The following is a 24,562-nucleotide window of genomic DNA, read 5'->3' on the forward strand; positions in this document are numbered from 1 at the left end:
TTCATTTTGCTTAGTTGCAGATAGGCACAACAAAAAGACTGTCACAAATAAGTTTTCGGCCATTAAGGCCTTCGTTGACAACACACACACTCTCTCTCCCTCTCTCTCTCTATCTTTTTCTCTTTCATGCTAATGCAATTCACACACACTCATTTTTTGTTGTGCCTATCTGCATCTCAGCATCTCCACTATATGGTGAGTAGCAACTTTCCTTTTCATAATATTGTTACAGTCTATCTTGGAGTTTCCATTGTTTGTTTTAGCTTCTTTCTTTTTCTGTAAGACATATCAACTAGCAGTTCTTGGTATCCATTACTTACAGGTGCTGATTTCTGTGCATTTATTTCACTGTTTACAGCAGTCATGGGGTTTCTTAGTAACCTGTCAATCACCCTATGGAAGTGGCGGGATGTTTCGTGAACAGTAATATGTGTGGTAGGTTTCTTCCTGTATATGTTAAAGGATAGTTAGTTATCTGATTTCGAAATCTCTAGGTCCAGGAAGTTAATTTTATTACCTTTTTCTTTTTCTATAGTGGATTTTAAATTTGGATGAGCATTATTGAACAGATTGTAAATTTTGTTGACTACTTTGTCATTACCATTGACTAGTATAATGGTGTCATCTACATATCTTTGCCTGTGGGATCCGTTTCGTGACATTGAAACCCATTTCTGAGCACTGTATTTTAGCTTGTTTTAATGTTACAATGCGATTTCCTTTATGTTTATGATACAATTGACATTTGTTTATATACATTTCATCGGCTATCTGCAATGAATATGATATTATGTAACATTCAGATTTTATAATGGTTTCTACCTTGTATTGTAACATCTATGTTATCTTAAGCTTGTAGATAGCAACTTTGTTTCCTATTTACATATGACACTGTACCCAAGATGTTCACCAAAGATAGTCTAGTCCTCTACATTACCAGATAACTTGTCATTGAGACATTTTTATACCAGATGACAAAAATATTCTTTTAAATATCTTTGACTAACATCTCAATATTTTGTATAAGTAATACTTACAGTCCAGACCTTATCTTCAATACTGCTCTAAATACATTTAGTATTCAGGTGTTTGCTTTAAAAGTCCTGTGTCATATATTTACATTCATGGCACGTAGTACACATTTCAAGTAATGACTAATGCAATATGGTGGCTTAAACCATTTTAACTCTTGTTATAAGTATTCATGTTATTTTGCACTTCTTTGTAAAAAAAACTGTTAACATTTCATGTATACACATATAACTATTTGTATCCTTGGATATCATCCGTAAATATGGTTCAAGACTGAAACTGGTAGAATATGGGTTTAAAATAAAAACAGCTGACGGTTCAAATATGCATTTTATACGTTACTTAATGCCTGGTGGCATTACCTTCCAAAATTATTATTATTTGGACTGAGGAAAATAATATTTTAAAGAACTGTTGACAGAAAATGAGAAAGAATTTTTGCATAAAATTAATAATGGAAAGAGAGATAACAGAAAATAATAAAGGCATTTCTTGGGACACAGAAATAATAAAAGATTCTTTAAAGAATGGAAAAGCTACAGGAATCAGAGGACTTACAACTTAGCTGTTGAAATATGGTACAGATAATTTACATAAACTTTCATAACCCTTTCTGAAAAACATTTAAATGCCAAGTTCATCCCAGAAGGCTGGACAGTAAGATTTATATCAACATTTATAAAAAAGGAAAAGAAAGGTGAGCATAAAAATGATAAGAACTGTGACTAACACATTTACCACATTTTACAGACGGGATTATTAATTTTTTTTTTACAGACAGCCCTAAGGTAATGGTAGCAAAAGAACAAATTGGCTTCAGAGCACCAAGATCAGCCAGAGACCGTATTTTATTTGCAACAAAAACTTGTAAAGAAAAATATTCGAAATCAGCCCTTTCACTTAGTTTTTTTAGACATTAAAGAAGCTTATGATAAAATACATTCATGCAGTATGTGGAAGGCTATAAAATAATCTAATATTAATCCTATCATAATTAAAGCAATTCAGAACCTATGTGTATGAAAACTCAGCAAAAATAAAAATATAACACTTTCTCTGACCTGGATTTAAATATACAAAGGAATTACATCAGGAATGCAGCCTACCACTGACACTTTATAAAATATATAATACAGAAAGTGTTAAAAATTGAGAGAACAAATGTAAGAACTTACAAACCTCAATAAATGACAGTACTATACATTCACTACAGCTTGGTGGACCACGCAATTTTGGCATAAGGTGATAAAGAGAATGAATATATCACTAGGATATTAAAAGAGCATAAAAATAGAGCCTTCAGGGTAACAACAGGAATAAATCTTCATTTGTTCCTCTTATTACCATGGCACTTGAGGGGAAACCAAACACCAGACACTCCATAGGATGACCTATGCAGAGCTGGATGGACGACCTGGCAAAGGGCGTGGCAGCCCTGGTGATTGAAGACACCTGGAAGAACCAAGTACAAAACAGAAAGGAATGGAGGAAATTCGTAGAAGCAGAGATGTTCTGTAGGGCCACTGATTGCTGGATATGTATATGTTTGTATGTAGAAGGAAAACATCACGATTTTACACTGGAAGAAGGATTGGGAGCAATCTCATCTCACGAAGAGTACAAATATCTAGGAGTAAAAATCACATAAGTTCCAGCGAGATCGTGCACCAGCACTCTCACCTGAAGATGGCGGCCAGTTGGACTGCGGAAATATTGTGTCATGAAGACGTTATGATCCGGCTGCATACCCGAGAAGAATATTATCAATTATTACGCCGGGAAAGCCTTCGTAGTCACATCAGAAACCTCTACGGGGAGGAGATGGTGGAACTTGTGAAGAAGTTTGATAAACTTCGTAAGAAAAAAGACAAGTTGCTGAGTGCCCTCGCCTTTTTGCTGAAATGCCGTGATGGAAGAGTAATACCTAAGTTTGCTAGATTTGTGCATTTTATTGATACGAAAACGGCCAACAACATCAAGAAGCGTGCCAGTTTCGCCTTAGTCAAGGAGCGCATTCGCTTCACTCAAAGACAACTGGATCTCATATCCAAAGATTTATTTTTCTTGCACTTGGAGTTATCGTCGCTGCTGTCGGATGCATCTTGGGAATGGGTGGATAGTTCTTCTTGGGCCCTATCAGATTGGACGCATAGGAGCGCCGTCAAGACACAGTCTTCAAAGTTTCAACGGCTTTGTTCACAACCCATGATATCTCATGACGACACCTGTCGACGGACAGTGATTAACCTCACGAGTAAAGAATTGGATGACGCCACGCTGTCAGTGTTGGAGAAAGGCCTGAATTTTGCCCCTACACCGAGGAATGTGCCTATCATCGAATTCCTCTGCGCAGTCGAACAAGCAGTGTCCAGCTTTTCGCAGGATCAAGCTGAAGAGATTAGGCAAGAGGTCTCACATACATTGCGGCGGGCGCCGCCTCCACGGAGTAACATCTCCTCTCTCGAAAGGGCAGCCATCCGGTCCATTAGAGAAGACGAAGATCTCATAGTTCTACCAGCGGACAAAGGCAACACAACTGTTCTTCTGTCACATGATGACTATCCGGGAAAGATGGATCTCTTACTTGAAGACTCAGCATACAGAACATTGCAGGACGACACAACTGAACGGATAAAATGGAAGACGCTTTCACTGTTGAAGAAGAGTTCTTTACCTGACGACGTTCTCAAAAAACTTTGTCCTGGTGCTGCCAAGCCACCGAGATTATACAGTCTACCCAAGATTCATAAGAAAGGGGTTCCGCTCCATCCGATCGTGAGTAATTTGGGTGCTCCTACCTACAATCTAGCCAAGTATTTAGCATCTGTTCTTGGCCCTCACGCCGGTAAATGCGAACATCACATTTCCAATTCTATGGTGTTTATTCAGAGATTGAAGTCCTTGTCTCTAAGTCTCTGGGATTTGCTTGTGAGCTTTGATGTCGTGTTGCTTTTTACCCGGGTTCCTCTGGAAGAATCCTTGCAATCAATTGGTGAGAAACTGGATGAGGAAACAACCAGGCTTTGTCACCACGTGTTAACATCGACGTACTTTTTATTCAATGACAAATATTTTGAACAGACTGACGGAGTGGCTATGGGGAGCCCTTTGTCCCCAACAGTCGCCAATCTTTTTATGGAAGATTTTGAGGACATGGAGCTGAAGACGGCGTCCTTAAAACCAACCTGTTTTTGGAGGTACATTGACGATACGTTTATGGTGTGGCCTCATGGGAGAGAAGCTCTGACTGCCTCCTAGATCATGTCAATTCCCTGCATCCTAGCATCAAATTTACCATGGAGGTGGAAAATGATGGAAAGCTTCCGTTTCTGGCTGTTCTGGTGTACAGAAAGGATGATGGGACACAGCGTTTATTGAAAGCCTACGCACACGGACCGTTACTTACATGCTTCTAGCTGTCATCCATCGTTCCAGCGTACGGGGGTCCTGCGGACGTTGGCGAGAAGAGCTTATGCCATTTTGGATGGAGAAAGCTTGACACAAGAATTGGACCATCTTAAGATTGTGTTCAAGCAGAATGGCTATACAGATAAACAGATCCATCGTGCTTTCCAGTTTGGACCTTCGCCTGAACCACCAGAAGATACATGCAAATCGGTAGCTTTTCTGCCTTTTGCTGGGAGCATTTCCTCGAAGATAGGAAGGATTCTGAAAAGATATCACATCAAAAGTATTTTTCATCCGCCAGCCAAGATTAGAGCGCTCCTTGGCTCTGTTAAGGATGACTTGGGTTTGAGGAAGCCCGGTGTGTACAAGATCCGTTGCCACTGTGGAAAGACTTATATTGGTCAGACAATCCGGACCATTCAGGAGCGATGTGTTGAGCATCAGCGGCATACAAGGCTGATTCGACCTGAGAAGTCTGCAGTGGCGGAACACTGTCTCACCGAGGGACACAGAATACTATATGACGAGACACAAATGGTTGCCCCTGCATCTCGCTATTGGGACTGTATTTTAAAAGAATCCATAGAGACTCGATTATCTGACAATCTTATTAATAGAGACAAGGGTTTTCTTTTAAGTAAGACTTGGGACCCAGTGTTATCCGACATTAAAAAACAACGGTCTGTGGTTCTATCGTCAGAATAAAATTTTTATTTATTTTTATTTTTTAATTTTTGACTGCGGTATCTCGATTTCGCCTGTTTTCATCACTGACGGCGGGGAATGTCTACTGCGCTAGAGGGCAGTTACGGCACCTTCTCGTGCACGCGTTGTGGGTCTTCTGCGGCCTATATAGGGGCCGCCGCTTGCGCTGGGAAGTCAGTTCCGGCGAGATCGTGCACCAGCACTCTCACCTGAAGATGGCGGCCAGTTGGACCGCGGAAATATTGTGTCATGAAGACGTTATGATCCGGCTGCATACCCGAGAAGAATATTATCACACATAAGGAAATTAATACAAGAATGAACATTGAAAAACTCACTATTGTAACATTCATATTTTATGGGATCAACAGCTCAAAAAAGAAAATTCTTCATAACAACTACTAAAAGCGTTATGACATATGGATAAAAGTATGGACAATAAAATCTCAATTAACGAAAAGACTGATGGCAACTGTGATGGACTTTTGGAGATTGCAGGGATATCCCGGTGTATAAGGGATAGAAATGACATCATCAAGAAGCAAGTGGATGTCACAAGTTCGATTACTGGTTTTGTGGAACAAAAACAACTCATATGTTATGGATATACAAAAAGGCTGTCAGAGGAGAGACTGCCATGACAAATCATGGAATGGGAACCACCAGGAATCAAGTTTTATGTATAATTTTGGGTTACCAGAAAATGTAAATTAATTGTAAAATCCAGAATAACAACAACAATAATTAAATCTGACTGTAGTATCTAGTCAGCTGTGCAGGCTTCAGTCTAAAGAGAATACTGAAATTTTAGTAAAGTATATTCTCACTCTGAATAAGTCAAAGGTACGAGTTCAGAACAAACCTATTAACTTCAGTCCATTCAGGGTCTCTAGTCTTACTTGAATGAAAGACTTGAGGTTATAATGGTTCAAAAATGCCACAGATTTTCAGTATAGTCTTTTTAATAACAAAATTCTTTAACACAACACTGTTTGAAAATACAGCTTTATTTCATCTGTAATTCAACTGGTGCAACACGATGCATCTGGTCCGACAAGTATTACACAAAGTACAATACTTTCTTCCTTATGAACTCAACAATTTTAAAAAATACCTGTGTCATAAATTCAGTGATTATTTCATTTCATACTGGTTTTAACATTAATATACATAACAGCTGTTATCTGCAGTTAAGATTGCACATTTAATTATAACTACTTTCATTACAAAATGACAGTTATTGATTGAAAACACTGAAATGCAGAAATTATGCATCGTCTTTCTGTGGACTGAATGTTGTACAATGTAGTTAAGATTTAAATCATTAGTACAAAATTTGATCAACAGAACAAAAATCACAAAGGATCAATGCGGATCACCTATAGAAAGTAGAAGGGAAGATATACTTGCACATATGCAGTGAGACTAGTAAGAAAATATTTTACTCAAAAAGGTCAACAAAAATAACTTTTCGTATTAAAAAAAAATGAGGCTATCTTGTATATTGAATATACTGTTTTCAATCACATTGAAACAACAAAAGCCTTCAACATTTTTAGGAAAGCACACCATATTACATTAATTATACACAGATGCATTATCATTTATTTTTAAACACCACAGTATTTGTAAATTGACGTTAACATGGAATGAATGAAAAATTACTTACACTCTTCTTTATGGATATTTATGCAATCATTAAATAAATTAACATTTCTATTCACAGTAGATCATTCATGACAAATCTCAAAATCTTTCATGCATCAATATATATATATATATCAGACAGTCCTGCTTCACATAGTTTGGTGCAAGTTGAACTTTATCAACATAAAATCCTCCAAGCACTTACACACAAAGCCCGATTAATTCTCACTAAAATAATCCTCCCTTACTGTTGGAAAATGTTAATGTGGCCTCTCACATCAGCATCACGCCTGATAAATTCACGATACTTCTTGAATAATACTAATATACATACAAACCATACAACAGTACTTCACCTCGTAAATGATCGTGCATGTCTCCCAAGATCTCTACGGCCGCCTCCTCTAACAGTCTGACCTCCAAACCGTTCTCTACTATTGTCTTTGACGGTCCAGTTCCCAGAGCGACCACCTCGACCTCCCCCTCCACCACCTCCTCCTCCTCCTCCTCCTCCTCCCCCCCCCTCCTCCACCACCTCCTCCGCCACCACCACCACCACTGCTGCCACCGCCACCCCCCACTACCACTGCCACTACCACCACCAAATCTGTTTCCACCAACACCCGTCACGCCAGAGAACTTCTCTTCAGAACGAGGTAACATGCGCACATCTCGTAGCTCAGGACTACGAAACGTTCTAGTTGTCTGGACTTGTTGATTGTTTGCATTTGTCACCTCATTTCCAAGTTGTGGCCAAACAGGTGAAACAGCGTCTCGATTGTTCCCAAGTCTTGGTGGCATTTGATTAACATTCCTTGATGCACCTGAACAGAAACAGAAATTAATTTATTCTGAAAACACAATATTTTACCACATATTTACTATCCAATCCCAGGAAGTCATTGACAAATATAAATGAAAAGTCATGTAAGACTGGACTATTTCAAAGCCTACTCCATACCAAGACATTACTACAAAAATTTACCAACATAATTGATAATACCCCAAGTACACAAAACAAAATGGTAAAAGTCACTGTTGGGCAACTCCAAGAAACACCAAATGCTTTTCAGCGTGCACAGTGATGTGATCAAATGATAGGAGAGAAAAAATTATAAGTGTAACTGCTGGAAAAAAGCACAGATACAATTTTCAGAGTACAAAAGCACATGATATAATTCTTATCTGAAATCAGTCACGCAGAAACCTCTTTAATCAGCTTCATAATAAGATGAATCGAACAATGGAAAATCCAGGATGGAATGTACCAATATTATGAAAAGGAAAATTGCTACTCACCATATAGAGATGCTGAGTCGCAGATAGGTGCAATAAAAAAGACTGTCAGAATATAAGTTTTCGAATAACAAAGCTTTTGTCGAAGATATACAACACTCTCTCTCTCTCTCTCTCTCTCTCTCTCTCTCTCTCTCTCTCTCACACACACACACACACACCTCACACAATGACTGCAGCCTGTGGCAGCTGAGGACCCACTCTCAGTCACAGTGATGTGATCAAACGAGTGTAACTGCTGCCAGAGGCTGCAGTCGTGTGTGTGTGTGTGTGTGTGTGTGTGTGTGTGTGTGTGTGTGTGTGTGTGTGTGTGAGTGTGTGTGTGGGGGGGGGGGGGGGGGGGCGTGTGTGTGTTGTGTATCTTCAACAAAAGCCTTGTTGTCCGAAAACTTAGCATCTCTGCTATATGGTAAGTAGCAACCCTCATATTCTGACGACTCATTAGCGTCACCCATACTGCACCCATTTACCCATATTTCTCTCCCCCCTTACATACCATAAAATTAAAAGTCTACATTTACATAAGCTCCCAAATCTGGTTTACCAAAAATCAATTTTGCAAAACTGATTCTAGCTTATTTGAACAGTTCAATACTGCGTCTGGAATCTCAGGCTTTGGCTGTTTGCTTTCAGCTCTCACATTCAGTTTCCTTCCATGTAATCACTCTACCATGTTAAAGGCATGATTAGGTTGTCATTATACTATTCGCTTGATGAATGAAGCAGTTCTGTGTGGAATGAAAGGAAAGTAGTAGTACTGGACTGACCAGGAAGTTATTTGTTTCCTTTATTTAAATGAAAAGAAGTATATTTTGTTTGAATTAAATGGTAACAAAAATAAATACCGATATATCTAGTGAATTAGCAAAATCAAACTGGTTGGCAACAACCATATATACTGCATAGCTATGTAGTTAACTGCTATAGTCACTTGCTGTTTTACTGGCAATATCTCTTAGACAATCAATGGCTGGTGACAAAAGATTTGTGCATTCTGGGCACAGGTATAGGTATGTTTTTATCATTCATAGGTTTTCTGGTCATTCCAAGCCACCAAAATTTTTGAGCACAATAACGTTGCAGCAAAAATAATTGTGCACTTTTTCCCACAATTAGCATGATCTGAGGGGGCACAATAAAACAATTTTGTAGCATCAATTAATGCTGACAAGACTCTTAAGCATTTTTAAAACATTTATTCTTGAATAATTTCCTCCTCCCTTCTTCTTACAAGTTCAATGACATCTCTTCATGGCAGAAAGAAGTCTACCAATATAAAACATGGCAGAAATGAGTAATGAGCTGTGGGAAAATGAAAAATGAAGAGAATCGAAGCATTCGATATGTGGTGCTATAGAAAGCCGTTAAAAATTAGGCAGACTGATAAGAAATGAGGAGGTACACCAGACAATGAGTGAGGAAATTAAAATGTACAAAACATTGGCGAGAAGAAAGGACGGACAATATGACACAGATATCTGCCAATTTTCAAAAACCAAAAATTGGAAGATATAGTTTCAAAAACTGGGAGGTACTATTGGAAAAAACTGTGGCCCATGTTCAAAATAATTTCAAGACAACTGATGTAAGTCTTTCCCTATGATGTCACAAAGTAATATAACAGCTATAAAGATGCAAATTAAAACATTAGAAATGTTGATTTGTAAAATAAGGGAAAGGCAACCACTTACTTATACCACATGGTGCATGGATCACAGCAACACGTAACAGAAAACAGTTAACCTACCATGTATTTCCATTACAACAGTTCAACCTTAAGTTTTTATCATATTATTTTCAACTCCAACTTCTTGTAATGGCTGACCAAGCTAATAAGTCACTTTCTCTTACACCCAATTCCAGTTTTTTATTGTTATTCATACAGTTATCATTTTCTCAGAGACTTTCTGTTTCCGCACATTTTGAAACCAATGAAAAGTGCACTGGACACCTTCTGTTGAGTGGACTTTTGTCTGACTGCATACTGGGAAGACATGCTGATTGACATGTAAAGGCGATTTTATGAAACGTTAGGCCATGCTCATTCACACAAAGCCAATTTTCTTGCCAGCATGTCCCATGTTTCATACTTATTTCCTCCCAAAACCAGGTAATCTTTTTGAAACACACTGTATATTTTCCTCCTATCACCTATTTAGATTCCAATGCAACCAAGACCAACCATATCAGGTCAACAGTAAACTACAAACACAATTTATTCATAAGCTCAGCTGAAAGTGGTGTTCATAAGCATGAAATGTATGAAGGCACTTCTTGTGGTATAATGCAACATTTGTTACACAGTTGTCAAAAATTTTAAGACAGCATTTGGGTATGTACGCTATCTGAAATCCTTTTCTCCACACCTACTAATGAAGTGCCAGTACAACACCCCATCAACTTCACTGATATAACTCTACCTGCATGTCAACAGACTGTAGAAGGGCGTGCTGAAAAGTAATGAACTCATCAGAGAAAAATCATCAAATAACACAGACACAGCCCTTGTGTAAGTTTGGCATATCGTACTCATTTTACTAAGGTTTGAAGTTCATCTTGATGTTCTTCCATGCTTCCGATTTAAAACTGGGTTGTTTTGAAAATCAGGCTTATGCAAACACAATTAATTTATTTTCGTATTTACCCAGAAATGTTTTGACACCTATGTGTCATCTTCTGTGCATCAAATTTTATTTCTTAAAATTACATCACTAAATGAACTGCATTATTTTACACCAGTATTTGTGCTTTTTTTTCATCATTTTCTGACAGCATGTCATCTGCAAAATTTTTTCGTCCTGTTTCATGTCTGGTTGGCGTTTCAATCAGCATCTATTCAGTGGACTGTTTCAAGACAGTTTTTCATGCAATTTTCTTTCACTGGTTCACTTCACATGCGCTTCCACAAAATGTGGCAAATTGTGATCTGAGCAGAAACAGCATATGCATAAAGTACGAAGAAGAGCAGATAGAAGAGGTTGACAGTCTTAAATTCCTGGGATTACAACTTGATAATAAATTCAGTTGAGAGGAGCACACCACAGAACTGCAGAAACGCCTTAACAAATCTGTATTTGCAATTCGAGTGTTAGCAGACATAGGCAACATAAAAGTGAAAAAGCTTGCATACTTTGCCTACTTTCATTCCATAATGTCATATGGTATAATATTTTGGAGTAACTCTTCAAGTGAAACAAAAGTTTTCAGAGTCCAAAAGCGTGTAATACGTATTATTTGTGGAGTAAACTCACGGACGTCCTGTAGAAACCTCTTCAAAGAACTGGGTATACTAACTACTGCCTCTCAGTATATTTACTCCTTAATGAAATTTGTCCTAAATAATATATCTCTTTTTCCAACAAACAGCTCAGTTAATACATACAATACCAGGAACAAAAATGATCTGCACAAGGACTTAAAAGCACTTACTTTAGTTCAAAAAGGGGTCCACTACTCAGGAACACTCATCTTCAATAATTTGCCAGCAAACATAAAAAATTTAGTTACAAATAGAGATCAGTTTAAAAGGAGCCTGAAAGACTTACTAGTGGCCAACTCCTTCTACTCCATTGACAAATTTTTTAATAGAAACAAATGATGTGTTGTATATATTTATACTATTGGTACTGTTATTTCAGCTTAAAAAAATAAAAAATAAAAAAAAAGGTGACATGTTCCACATCCACGAGGATCTCCTCAACACGGATCTATGGAACGAAAACTAAAATAATATAAAAACTACATTCTGAGTCAGAGGTGTTGTGTTGTGTTATGTTATGTTGGCATATCATGAGACCATATACAAGCCATCATTGCAGCTCTGCAGTACAGAAAACTGTGGGTACAGTGGGCATCTTGAATGCTCACACCTGACTTGAAATAGAGGAGATTGCTCATCTGTCAACAATTTATTTTGCGTTTTGAGCATGAGGGTCATGGGTTCCTTAATAACACTGACAGGTTATGAATGCTGGATTCACCATTTCAACCGCAAAAACAAGAGAGTGTCAATGGAGTTCTGTCGCAGTGCATCACTGACGCCAAAATAGTTCAAGACCACACCATCAGCAGGTGAAGTCATACTCACAGTGTTCTGAGATGTTTAAGAGGTGTGGTGCATTTGGAATTCAAGCATAAAGGTATCACCATACACTCTGCAAGGTACTTCAAGACACTCAGAAAACTGAAAGCATGAATTTTGAAGACTCCACCCACACATGGAGCACCCCCTCCTTGAACATGACAACACACGTGTGCTGCAACATCTGCAACAATCCGATGACTTGGGTTCGCTGTCACGGACCTTCCTACATATAGTCCCGGCCTGGCACCATGCAATTTTCATCTGTTTCCAAAACTTAAAAAGAACACTTTCAAGGACGTCACTTTGATAGTGATGAAGCAGTGCAAGCAAATGTGTGGTTGTGGCTCCATCAACAAAGTCAAACATTCTACAGAGACATATCAACAAACTGGTCTTGATGGAAGAAACGCATTCATCACGAGGGTGACTGTGTTGAGAAATAAATATGAAGATATGAAGAATAAAGATGTAGAATGTCAATAACATTTGTTTTCTAAAGAAGTTTAGGTTTCACGTGAAAAATTCAGACACATTACTTTTCTCTCTCTCTCTATCACATACATATTTTGTGAAAAGATACATGGTTTAGATGGATATATAATTCTGCATCTGGCAGCACATACTTGCGCTTGTTACTTTCCATTCTACTTGCAGTCTCTGCATAAATCAGTTAATGAAAAGTGAAGCATGCAATGTAGATATGATTTGAAAAAGTAATCTATGAGCTCTGAATGTTATTTACCATATACATGCAAATAATCCATGCCGTTGAATAATCTGTGCACCCAATTTTAAGAGCGGGGGGGAGGGGGGGGGCGGGGGGGGGGGGGGGGGGAAGGTTAACTTTAAATTTGTGTTTTACTCATCATCATCATTACTTACAAAAAAATATTCCACTAAAACGATTATATTCATCATTACTTTCTTCACCACTAATAGTGGGAGAATCATTACAATTAATAACATATTCGGAGGTTATTATGCTGCGGTCGAAGGCATTTCACTTTAAAACCCAATATGTTAACGTGTTGTCCCCATCTGCAGAGGACATTTTGAAGGGGGATCATAGCTCTGTCGAATGTCTGATTTCCACCCTGGCTCACTATTGACTACAGCAAAATTCCATTTCTACGAGTACATGCGCAGTGGCGCAACGTCACACATTCTGAATACGTGAGCACAATCGGCCAACTGCGCATGTGACGGCCTTAACACTGCATGTGGGCTTGCAGAAGCGGAATTTTGCTGTAGACAGCAGTGAGCCAGGGTGGAAATCGGATATTCAACAAAGCTAAGATCCCTCTTGAAAATGTCCTCCACAGATGGGGACAAAACGTCGGGTTTTAAAGTGAAATCCCTTCGATTGCAGCGTAGTAGCTTGGAATATTTTATTAATTGTGACAATTCTGGCAGTGAAAATTTACATTTTACATGGGAGAATCATTGTTTTTATCATCATGTTCCCATACAGTGTTCTCCTCTGTTCTGTCCACTAAGTTAGTGACATTTCATATTTTGAAGGATTTTTCCAGCAGTGATGGTGGAATGTAGTCCCATTCACATTGCACCCACTCAGAGATCTAGGACAAATCTGGTTGCTTTATTTTTCCACTTGTTGTGAACTCGTGGTTTTCATTGGTCATCCATTGCATATACTGCTGTTTTAAGTGCAGCTTTGGATGGCCATTTTATATACACATCTAGTGGTTGAGGACGGATGTTAACCCTTTAACTGCTCTGGACGTGTTAACGCGTGCACCTTTGTACCTGTACCTGTGTGCTCCGAATATGTTTATGCACGCCACCATGCCTTCTACCTGGTAGAACTGTAGACACGTTCAGAGCACCAGATAGAAGGACTGGTGGCACACGTAAACACGTTCAAACCACACTGGGACAGGTACAAAGGCATGCACGTTAACACGTCCACAGCAGTTAAAGGGTTAAGGCCTTGAGGGATAACGGCCAAGTCAGTTTTCCCTTTCTGTAACTTGTGGCGCACTTTCTCAGTTGTATATCCACGGAAGCTGCCCAGTACCAACATGTTTTGTAAATTCAGTACTGCTCCAGGGTGACATTGCCAAACATGAGTCACCCAGTCAATCACAAGGGTCCTTCTACCAATATACCTCTCACTGATATTTTCAGAATAGTTTTCTTTTTAAATAGCACATACGGGTAGTTTGTGTCCATCACCACTTACACACATCATCATTGCACACCTTTGCTGCTCTTCACTGCCAGTTCATATCATGACAATGGATTCCCTTTTCCTGTTCACGGTGTTGTTGAGTGGTATACAGAAAAGTCCGCGGTGCAAATTTATCACATAGTAGTGAAACTTTACTATTTTTACGTCATGAGTGCCTGGATGTCATTGCGTGATGGTATTTTCCTCTGGAAGAGTAATCCATCTGTATTGAAAAATCGTGGTAGCCAGCCCCAGCCAGATTTGAAACCGGTGATGCCTAGTTGCTTTGAGTTAGCCCATTTCACTAGCCACTGCAAGTCCATATTGTCGCTTCTCATTTACATAATTGCAGAGCTGTTTTTGAGGTCCAGATGCTTTGCTTTTTGGCTGCAAAATGCCTGTGACTACCATTTGGTTCTTGAAGATGCATTTTGTGGTTTTTCCAGTCATGAATACAACCCTCACTCATATCTTACTTTCTTCCTGCTGCAGAATTTCCATTGTTCTCCACTTCTTCAATAATTTTAAGTTTTTATTTTGGTGAGTAAACACTGTGTGTGTGTGCGTGTGTGTGTGTGTGTGTGTGTGTGTGTGTGTGAGAGAGAGAGAGAGAGAGAGAGAGAGAGAGAGAGAGAGAGAGAGAGAGAGAGAGAGATACACCCAAACGGGATATTCAGCAACCTCCTCAGTGTATGTTTTTAAGAAATTAATGGTTCGGCACATAGAAAGGAGAACTGAAAGCAATAATTAGTTATTTACAAAGGGATGCCAATTCAACTATGCAATGACTAATTACAATAGGTATTGCACAATCATGGTTCTTCTGCTTTCCTTGTCATTATGTTAACAATGTTATGTTTTATTTTAAACAGAACGGCTACTTTTCAGCAACACTGCATGTACTGTAATTAAACCACAATAAGAAATATGAGAATATATATCAATAGTGCAAATAAGAAACGTTACAATTTTCTGAAACATTATGCCCTGTTAGAGTTTGAATAATTTTAAACTTTGGTAATATAGCAAACACTACGCTAATATAATCTGTGAGTTTTTATTCATTGCTAAATAACTCAAATACTTACTATGCAAGCCAAATTCTCATCACACACAGACATTAGTATTATGTTGCATCATTAAACAATATGAATGTGTTGTGTGACAGTCTTAACTGACAAATGAAGCACTGTAAAACTAACAGAATACTTATGTTTATATTGTTTACAGGCTTCATACACTGTCAAGTCCTAACTTGATTAGATAAAAATAGTTCATAAATTTCTTGCTCTGAAGAGCACTAGCCAATAAAGATGAAAAGAAAAGTGTGCAAAGTTGTGTGGTTAAGGAGGAAATTGAAAGTGTCACACATACCACGTCCATTTTCCCTACGATTATATTGAGCAGCTGAACCGAAAAAGCGTCCTCTGTCTGAAGCGAATGCTCTTCCCCGGCCCCTTGGTCTTGTCGAAATCATGTCCTGCAAGAAACAACTTTCATAAATCATCAGTTTGGGGAAAATATTGTTTGAACAAGCATCACATTATACAACATAATATTCTGAATACAGAAAATATTTGCAATTTCTATTTACCTTTGTACGCATAGATATTTTATTATAGCCTGTAGGACCAGTGGGCTGCTGCCCTGAGATTTCAAGTGCTACAAAATCGTCAACATGAAGGGAAGGTGGCCTGGAAGTATTTGGAGGTCTTGAACGAAACAAGTCACCTCTTTGTGGGGCTACAGACCTCCCAAACCCACGACCACGCATGGGTGCAACTAGGAAACAGAAATGTTAGGTTTATACTCCACCAGTTACATCAAAATGAGCTACCCACAATAACAATAATAATAATACAGTCTAAAACTAGAACTGTAAAGACACTCACTGAATGGTCGTTTGTTTTTGTTTTCTGGTGACAAATATTTGTTCATCTCTTCACCTCTCTTCTTCATTTGTTCAGCTTCATCATCTGCGGCCAGATCTTTTATGCGATACAAACGCTCTGTCTCCATAGGCAAATGAAAGTCTGGTAGATACTGCCTTGTAATTTCCATAAGATCACAGGTAACCTATAATAAATTCGAACATGGTGTCATGTTGAAAATCTTGATGAAACACATAGAAAACAGAAAAAGATTGTGTGCAGAGATCTAACAATTGCAGTTTACATAAAAACAGAAATTCCTCTCTATCCATAAATCAAAAAACAATGACATAGTGAAATGTGAGCTATAATGGCACCAACCTGTTCCATGTCTTGATCAGCATCATCCACAGGTGGTGGTGCAAGCCAGTAAGTGGAATTCAGCCTTTCATCATCTACTTCCCCAACAACATAAACGGATCGAGCAGCAAACTGAGACAGCAATGATTCTGGAGCTGGAATGAGTGGTTCTGTAAAATCTGAAACAGAAGTTTAAGTGCAAAATACTATTATGTGAAGGAGAATATTTATAGAATAAAAAGACAAATAACATTACAACTCTAAACTTTTTCATGGATAATATAGTCCTTATAAAATAAACATAAGCAACACCAGATTATATGAAACTGAAATGAAATGGTCGTAGGAAATAACTAGTAGAAGGTACCCTCCACCGTACACCATATGGTGGGTTGCGGAGAATGTATGTAGATGTAGATGTATGGCATAATTGGCTGAGACACTTCATCTGGCACTGCATGACTGCATGGTGCAAGTCTTTCCATTTGACAACACTTGACCACCTTGCACATTGCTGAAGATAAGATGAAATAATTCGGGCAACACGAACCCCCAGTTCCTGAGCGAAGAAAATCTCTCTCCCAGCCAGGAATCAAATGTGGGACCCCATGATCGAAAGGCAGTGATGCTAACCCCTAGACCACAAGCAGCTAACATTACATAAAATGAACTGTATTTCTGTAAAATTCTAGACTGTTCTCTCACTCTTTTTTTTACATGCTAATGAATTGTGTCGGGTTCCTAAATGTAACGAATTCTACAGGGCTACGAAAAAACAGCACTGAACTGATTTTCTTTGTGCAAAACTGCAAATTTCAGTGACATTTCCTGTACTGTGCTGAAGTAGTGGAGTAGAGAAAGACAGTCAAACAACTTACAGACAAAATTTCTCAGATTATGTACAAAAGAGGCATAATTCTGCATAAAACAAGTGCATGCTGTAACTTAGCATAACCACAGTATACTCAATTTTACCACATTTGCCACAGTGAGGCTTTAAATATACAGCCACTATCATAGTGAATTTCCAAGATACATTTTAAAATAAGAGATGACTAGCTACGAAGAACATCTGGTGACACTAATTAGATTACACCAGCTCAGCATCTTCAAAGGGATTATCTGACAAATGACACCCACAGTCATAAATTTATTGTTGTTCCCTACCACATAACACAGCACTGAATGTGTAAATAAAAGAATCCAATAGATCTAGAAGTTAATTTAGTGATTATATTTTTTAATGCAGTATAACAATGATGATAAAGTTAATTACCAAATGATGCACAGAATGGGCTATGACGTCGTAAATTGCAAAAATTGAGTCAAAATGTTCCCAAGAAGACATCAGTGACAAATGAGCAGACAGACATATCAGTGAAAGTGAAAATATGAAAAATCACAATTTAATAAAATTATGGATTGTTGCATGTAATATCAAAAAGTTTGCAGAACAGGATTACTCAGAATTGTGACTAATTACTGAACTTTCATTGAGTACCAAAAAATTACTGGCAACTCCACCTAAGGGCTTAGATCCATATATCCATGGATTTCATTGCGATACATACCATTCCACAGGAGGAAGGGGGGAGATCCATCTGCTTTTTTACACACTGACATCACTACAATTCATTAAAATATGTAGGGTTTCTTAGAGAAAACGAGAGTAAATGAACCAATAATGCAAAGAATCCTACTAAACTTGATTTGGATAAATCTGATACATTTTGGTCGAAGGAATTTTGGTCTCTCAAAGTCCCTGATTTAAATCCCATGGATTACTAGATATTCAGCACTGTATCCTACAACTAGCACGTGTGTGTGTGTGTGTGTGTGTGTGTGTGTGTGTGTGTGTGTGTGTGTTTGAATGGTATCAATGCGGGTCGCTGGAAGCCACATGTTGGAGGTCTGCCCGAGGTGTCGTTTTCTGCCACACCATCTTCCAGCAACTTGCACATATATATGCACGGAGCAGTGCTGACTGACCCTTGATTGTCACCCAGTTGTACTGTTCACAACAGTTGTTCTACATCTCATAATGTACTGGGTCATAAGAGGCTTATTTCTGTTATTGTTCCGAGGCTTATAAATAAATTCACATTTGTGTTACTTGGATCGGTTTCGTTACTTGGTTACTAAATGAAGCATAAGTGAAAGGGTCTCCAACAATCTCAACATATCGAGATAATGTCATTAAGGGTCACTACTCGGGCAGCATTGGTCAATATGACTCAGATGTTAGGTCGGGTAAGCGAGTGTTTCAGATCAATGTCGGGGGCCATTACTAAATGTACAGACTGAAACAATGAATCACTTGTGTTCTACAGAGTTTCCCCATATACCAAATAAAAGAATTTTTTGTTACATTTGTTATTTTGATAATAGCGTGTTGTTTAAATAAACTGTTAAATTTATCCAAATTTTGGTGAAGCACCCAGTATATTGGCTAATGGTATTTGTGTTTTAAAACAAAAATGAATTTACGATGAATTCTGCAAGTCACAACCACAATATTAGAAGTAAAAGTAATTTCCATGTAGATTATGGATATCTGTCTAGCATTCAGAATTGATTTTTATATTTTGTGCTAAAATTTATAACAGGTTTCCAATCTCCAAGTACGGAACTGAAAATCTCCAGATTTTTTAAGACAAGGTTAAAGGGATACCTCATTAGCTACATCTAAAATTTATCAGAATATTAAGTTTCACAGATGTAAATTCTGCATGACTTTAACATTTGAATTTAGTCAAACTGCACATTGTCAACGTATATGCAGCCGATATGGTCTGGGTAAAGAAAATGCTTTCTTGAAGTGTCAGATAAATATAACACGTGAGTCATATAAGAGAAGGACAAGGCCATTTTCCAAAGTAACCGATTTACTCCTCATTTAGTTAGACGCAGTAACTTGGGAGTAATCCCCATACTCATCAGTGTGAGTAGATTAGCACTTCTTGGTAATGTGTCCCAGTATATTTTATGAGAGAAACAGCCAGTTTGAAGTATTCCATTTCCCTGAAGGCTCTCTTTCGTGATGTGATTTATGGAACATGGTGTGTGAATGAATTAAAGAAAACAAAAGTACACAGGAGCTACAGCACAATTTTTCAAGTATACATGAAGCAACATCTACTGGTATAGTTTTCAACACTTTTTAAATACAACAATTGTATATTACCTTTGTTTTCAACTGGTTTACTTCCTTCATCTTCTAATAAATGGATGAGGCTAGAAACATTTTCGTGTAGGCTTTCAAGTGCATCCTCTTCTGTGCTGCAGTCCTATGGCAAAAAAAAAAAAAAAAAAAAAATCAATTAAATGAAACATTTCAATTAAATCTCCATTTCTTAGAAAAACTAGATAACTGTGTTACATACCCGAAGTAGCTTCTCAAGGCAATATAGAGGATGCTTTTTCATGTCCACGGTGTTCAGCATTTTCTCTGTAGCATCTACTGGCAATTCAGCACCCACACTCTTCTCAACATTGTCAGAAGCACATTGCTTCTCTGCTTCATCTTTATCTATCTTTTTCCACCCTAGAACTCTTGCCAGTTCTGGTACTGTCATAACAAAGCTTCTTGGTGGCAAACCAAGACCTGGCTCTTCTTCATCCAAAGAAATACATATTCTTAGAAATTCCAAACTAGTAGACAGAGTTGATAAACAGTCTGAGCTATCTTTGCTGAAGCCAGTACAGAATTTGTGGAACAGGTTTCGCAATACATCTGTCTTTTTCTCCATACAGCTAAGCAAAGTAAAGAAAATTACATTAGAAACACAGGTTCACACATAGACTATTGTAAGATTTTTTTTTATCATCTATACTTATATATATTTATGAGAAGTGTCTGATAAAAACCGAGCCATGATATTAGTGCTATAAAAACACAATCTTCCATGCTGACACGTGTTATTTTTCACAGACAAATAACAGATTTGTTTAAAACAATAAGGATATACACTGCCGGAAAAAAATGCAACACTCTCATCAAGGAATGCGTTCAGTGGCATCAGAGTATAATATATGCATACTGAGGGACTGTAGTGTTACTGATGCAATATCCATGACCATCGATTATGAGGTGGTGCTCAGGAGGCTTGTATCTGCACCCTCTGTTGGTAACTTTGCTGAGTTTTGAGGTGAATAATGTGTGCAACATTCGTTCTAGGGTACAACCGTGCCCCAACATACGGCTACTGAACAGCTTCAGCCATTTGAAAGGGGCCACATTGTGGGCCTGAGGGAAGTTGGATGGCTGTATCAACAGATCGATGCACATGTTGGACACAATATATTAGTGATCTGTTGCTGCTTTCAATAGTGGTCTGTGGAACATCGCTGCACCTGCAGACCAGCTTCTGGACCTCCATATGATTCAGAGGCATGTAAAGATCGATGCATTGTGTGAGTAGCAGCTGCCCACTGAACATCTTCCATGGAGAAATCTGGGCATGTGTTACACCTTGTGTGTCATCACAGACCACAGGGAAAAAAACTGCTTTGCAGCAGCATTACAATCACGTGTGGCTCTGGGCAGACTACCACAGACATGATAACACTACAAAGCATGGCTATTCTGGTGTTGTGACAGAGTTGACTACAGAGTGGAACGATGTTCTGTTGTCCTCAGTGATGAGAGAAGGTTCTGTCTTTATGTGTGTGATGAACATACATATGATGGAGCAGTCCTCGTGAGCTGCCTATTACTGAGCGCATTCGCCCACAGAGGACAGGTCTCATCCCAGGTTCACGGTGTGAGGGGTCATCAGTTACAACTCACAGTCACATTTGGTGTTCCTGCAGGGAAAAGTAATCAGTGCCCACTACATTGCACACATTATCACCCCCATGTTTACTGCCAGCTCTTCAACAGGAAGGTGATGTGCTTTTTCAGTAGGATAATAGACATCGACATACAATTGCTGTGATGCAATGTGCTTTTCATGGTATACAACTGCCCAGGCCAGCCAACTGAATACGTGTGGGACATGACGTGGGAACTCATTCGTTCTCCAAGGCCTGTAAGAAACCTTGCCAAATTGCAACAAAAGGCACAAGATCCTTGGGACACACTATCACAGGTTGCCATTTGGTACCTTTATGGTTGTTTGCATGGGAGAATACATGCCTGCTTTGTCACCAGAGGAGGGTACACTGTATACTGATGCAAGTATTTGGGAACCCTCTACTGTGATGTGTGTTTCAGGTGGCCTGAATTTATTGTCATATACTCCTCTAATGATGAACTATATTATCACCTCACTAGTCAATTATATGACTGTCTGCGGGTGTTGCATTTTTCCCAGCACTGTATACATACATAATAAAATCATTACCTCTTTAGAAGAGCAAAACCATAGTCGTGTTCTGTGAGCATGAGGAAGGTCCGAACAGCTGGAAGCATTGTAGCAAAACTGTGTTCCACATTAGCCACATGTTCTAACAGTGCCAAACACACAGCAGACAGCAGCTCACGGGGAGGTAGTACATTAGCAAGATATGTTTCATGTGTAACAGTAGCTGTGGAATGCCCCTGTCCTGGAATTGGAGCTAGTGCAATCTCTGTATCACACAGAGATTGCAATACAGAGACAACACATTCCTGTGCCTGTATATGAGTAGCTGAGTCAGACGGGTAGCATAAGACTGCACAGAGCTGCGGCAGAAGTGCTGCATACCGCCCTCCAGAAACCATTAAATGTAGAATGGCAGCCTTAACTGAGGCATGGGTCATGAGGCATGCCAAGAAGTTCAACAATCTTGCTGCATGGCCAGAACATGGTAACTCCGTTGAAGTCACTGCAGAGGTCACCGAAGCGGCTCCACCTTAAATGTAGACAAATTTATATAGCTAAATAATGACCGACAATGAATACTTCAAAGTGACAGAACAGATTAGCAAATTAAATTTAAGAAAATACTTAATGACCTTGGGAATATATTACTACAGTTTTGTAAAAGGGATAGCTATTAGGAGATACAATGTTATGAAAGCATTCAACTTCAAGTAATTGCTAATTTCTCAGAGGTGTGTAATGTGTAGCAGGGCAAAAGAAACAGTCAAACGGGAGTTTGCAGGGAATAGTAAAGATTTCAGAATAGCTAGTAATGGATTTTTCCAAGAAACTTTGTGGAGCAAGGAAAGGTGTTCAGAAAGAAGCTAAGACTTACATTTAGAGTAGAGAAAAGTAAGGATATAACAAATTAGGAGATATTGAGAAAAAGTGAACATAAGGGCTTTTGCATTCAGCCCCCAACTACACAATCAGTGGTTCTCTGTTCACCTTCCCTGACTACCTCCACACACTTTATCAACTGGAAATAGCTGTACACCAGATAGTGTGATACGTCAGTGGTCAGCACGCATGAGCAATAACTGATAGATGTGCCAGCTCCTCACATATTGTATTTACTGTTCACCATTTCAGAAAAAATGTAAAAAGAGCTTTGTCCTTCCTGTAACCATATTACACACATTTAATTACAAATCTTTCATGTGTAACAAAACCATAAACAGATAAAAATGAGTTTAATGATCAGTAAATGGAGTGATCATTACAAACTAGTCCAGTTTGGACACAGATTGAGGAAAATAATAGCTGCGTAATTATTGCTTAAAAGTCCCACAACACTTGATACACTTTCAGTTACTTCTGTACACAAATGGGATCCTGTATTGGTGGGCAGTGTGAGTCCACCAGCAATAAACCAGAGGGACCACATAACAGTGAATCAAGACTTTAAATGAAGTGACTATGACAGCTCGCTAGCAGTATTTAGGCAAAACTAAGTATGTGCAGAATAAAATTTTAAAACTTCATTACACTATGTGACTCTTAAAGCTTTCCCAGCAGATAAGTTGTAAATAGTCTTCACCGGTTTGCCACTGGATCATATTGTGGAATTTGCACAATGTGATCTGGCAGCAAACTCGTGAAGACTATTTACTCATTATAATAGATTAAAATTATGGATTTTCAAGGTAAATAACCAATAAATTGAAGGCACTAATTAACAATGAAATAACTGAACACAATGTGTGATTAGAATGAGAAGAGATACTACTTAAGACAGTCTTTAACAACAGTCTGAAAGAAAGGAGAGGTATACGTTGAAAAAGGAAATGGTGGGCATAAACCCTGTGAAGATGGAACAGGCTATTTATTGCCTATTTTACAACTTCATTTTTGCTGGACTTCCATCATTTTAGGAGACAGAGCTAGAAAAGTACATGATCACTAAGGGAAATTGACCACAGTGCAAATTATATTTTAAGCCTAACTGTAAGAGATGAAACATTGCCAAAGAACAAATTTGCTAAAATATAAGATTGTGATGAGAACTGATAACAAAACAGATAGAAAAGACATATAATAATTAACCTACAGGTTGTAATGTCATTTGATGAGCCACAGTCCACATCTACATAAAAATCTGTAGTCTAAATACCATTTGACAGCAAGTGGCAGTGGCTATATTGTGTAGAATATGTGTAGGATAATGTGTCGCTTGAAATGAAAATGTATTCTTACTCTGAGCAGTCCAAATCCCTGTTAACGTGTGGCCATATCAATTACCTGTTGGTTGGCAACCAGTGGGGACAAGTACTGTTACTGTTCCCCTCAACATTGCAGTCTTCAAGAGCCTACATACAAAGATAGTTCTTCATAGTCAGGACCAATAGTGCGTGAACAACGACACACTTTTATATTGGTTGAGTTTTTATTGGCTAACCAGCATCTCCCTTACTCCATATTATCCTCTGACAATGGACTCCCCACCATTATGAAGTTTGTTCCTCCCCAATCCAACTGTACGGATTCTTATCGGCAAAGGTGTATTGCATACAATGTACAGTTATCACCGATTGCCTGTATTGTTCCATTCACAAACAATAAGCAGGAAGAACACCTGTCAATAAAGCTCTCTTTAAGCTTGATTTTCTGTAATTTTACACTT

General features: G+C 38.4%; 1 protein-coding gene across 1 annotated transcript in view; it reads right to left on the minus strand.

Moving 5' to 3' along the window:
- Positions 1–6,134: 6,134 nt before the first annotated feature.
- LOC126355879 (protein virilizer) overlaps positions 6,135–24,562 on the minus strand; it is a 97,933-nt gene continuing 79,505 nt past the window's right edge. Inside the window, exons 12-19 of the mRNA XM_050006379.1 lie at positions 21,940–22,429; positions 19,978–20,347; positions 19,779–19,881; positions 16,616–16,773; positions 16,256–16,439; positions 15,958–16,145; positions 15,738–15,843; positions 6,135–7,616 (exon numbers count right to left, since the gene is read on the minus strand). Coding sequence (XP_049862336.1) covers positions 7,114–7,616; positions 15,738–15,843; positions 15,958–16,145; positions 16,256–16,439; positions 16,616–16,773; positions 19,779–19,881; positions 19,978–20,347; positions 21,940–22,429 — 2,102 coding nt within the window. The 3' untranslated portion in view covers positions 6,135–7,113. The remainder of the gene's footprint in view (positions 7,617–15,737; positions 15,844–15,957; positions 16,146–16,255; positions 16,440–16,615; positions 16,774–19,778; positions 19,882–19,977; positions 20,348–21,939; positions 22,430–24,562) is intronic.

This window comes from Schistocerca gregaria, chromosome 3, assembly GCF_023897955.1.
Source record: "Schistocerca gregaria isolate iqSchGreg1 chromosome 3, iqSchGreg1.2, whole genome shotgun sequence".
NCBI classification, from domain to species: domain Eukaryota; kingdom Metazoa; phylum Arthropoda; class Insecta; order Orthoptera; family Acrididae; genus Schistocerca; species Schistocerca gregaria.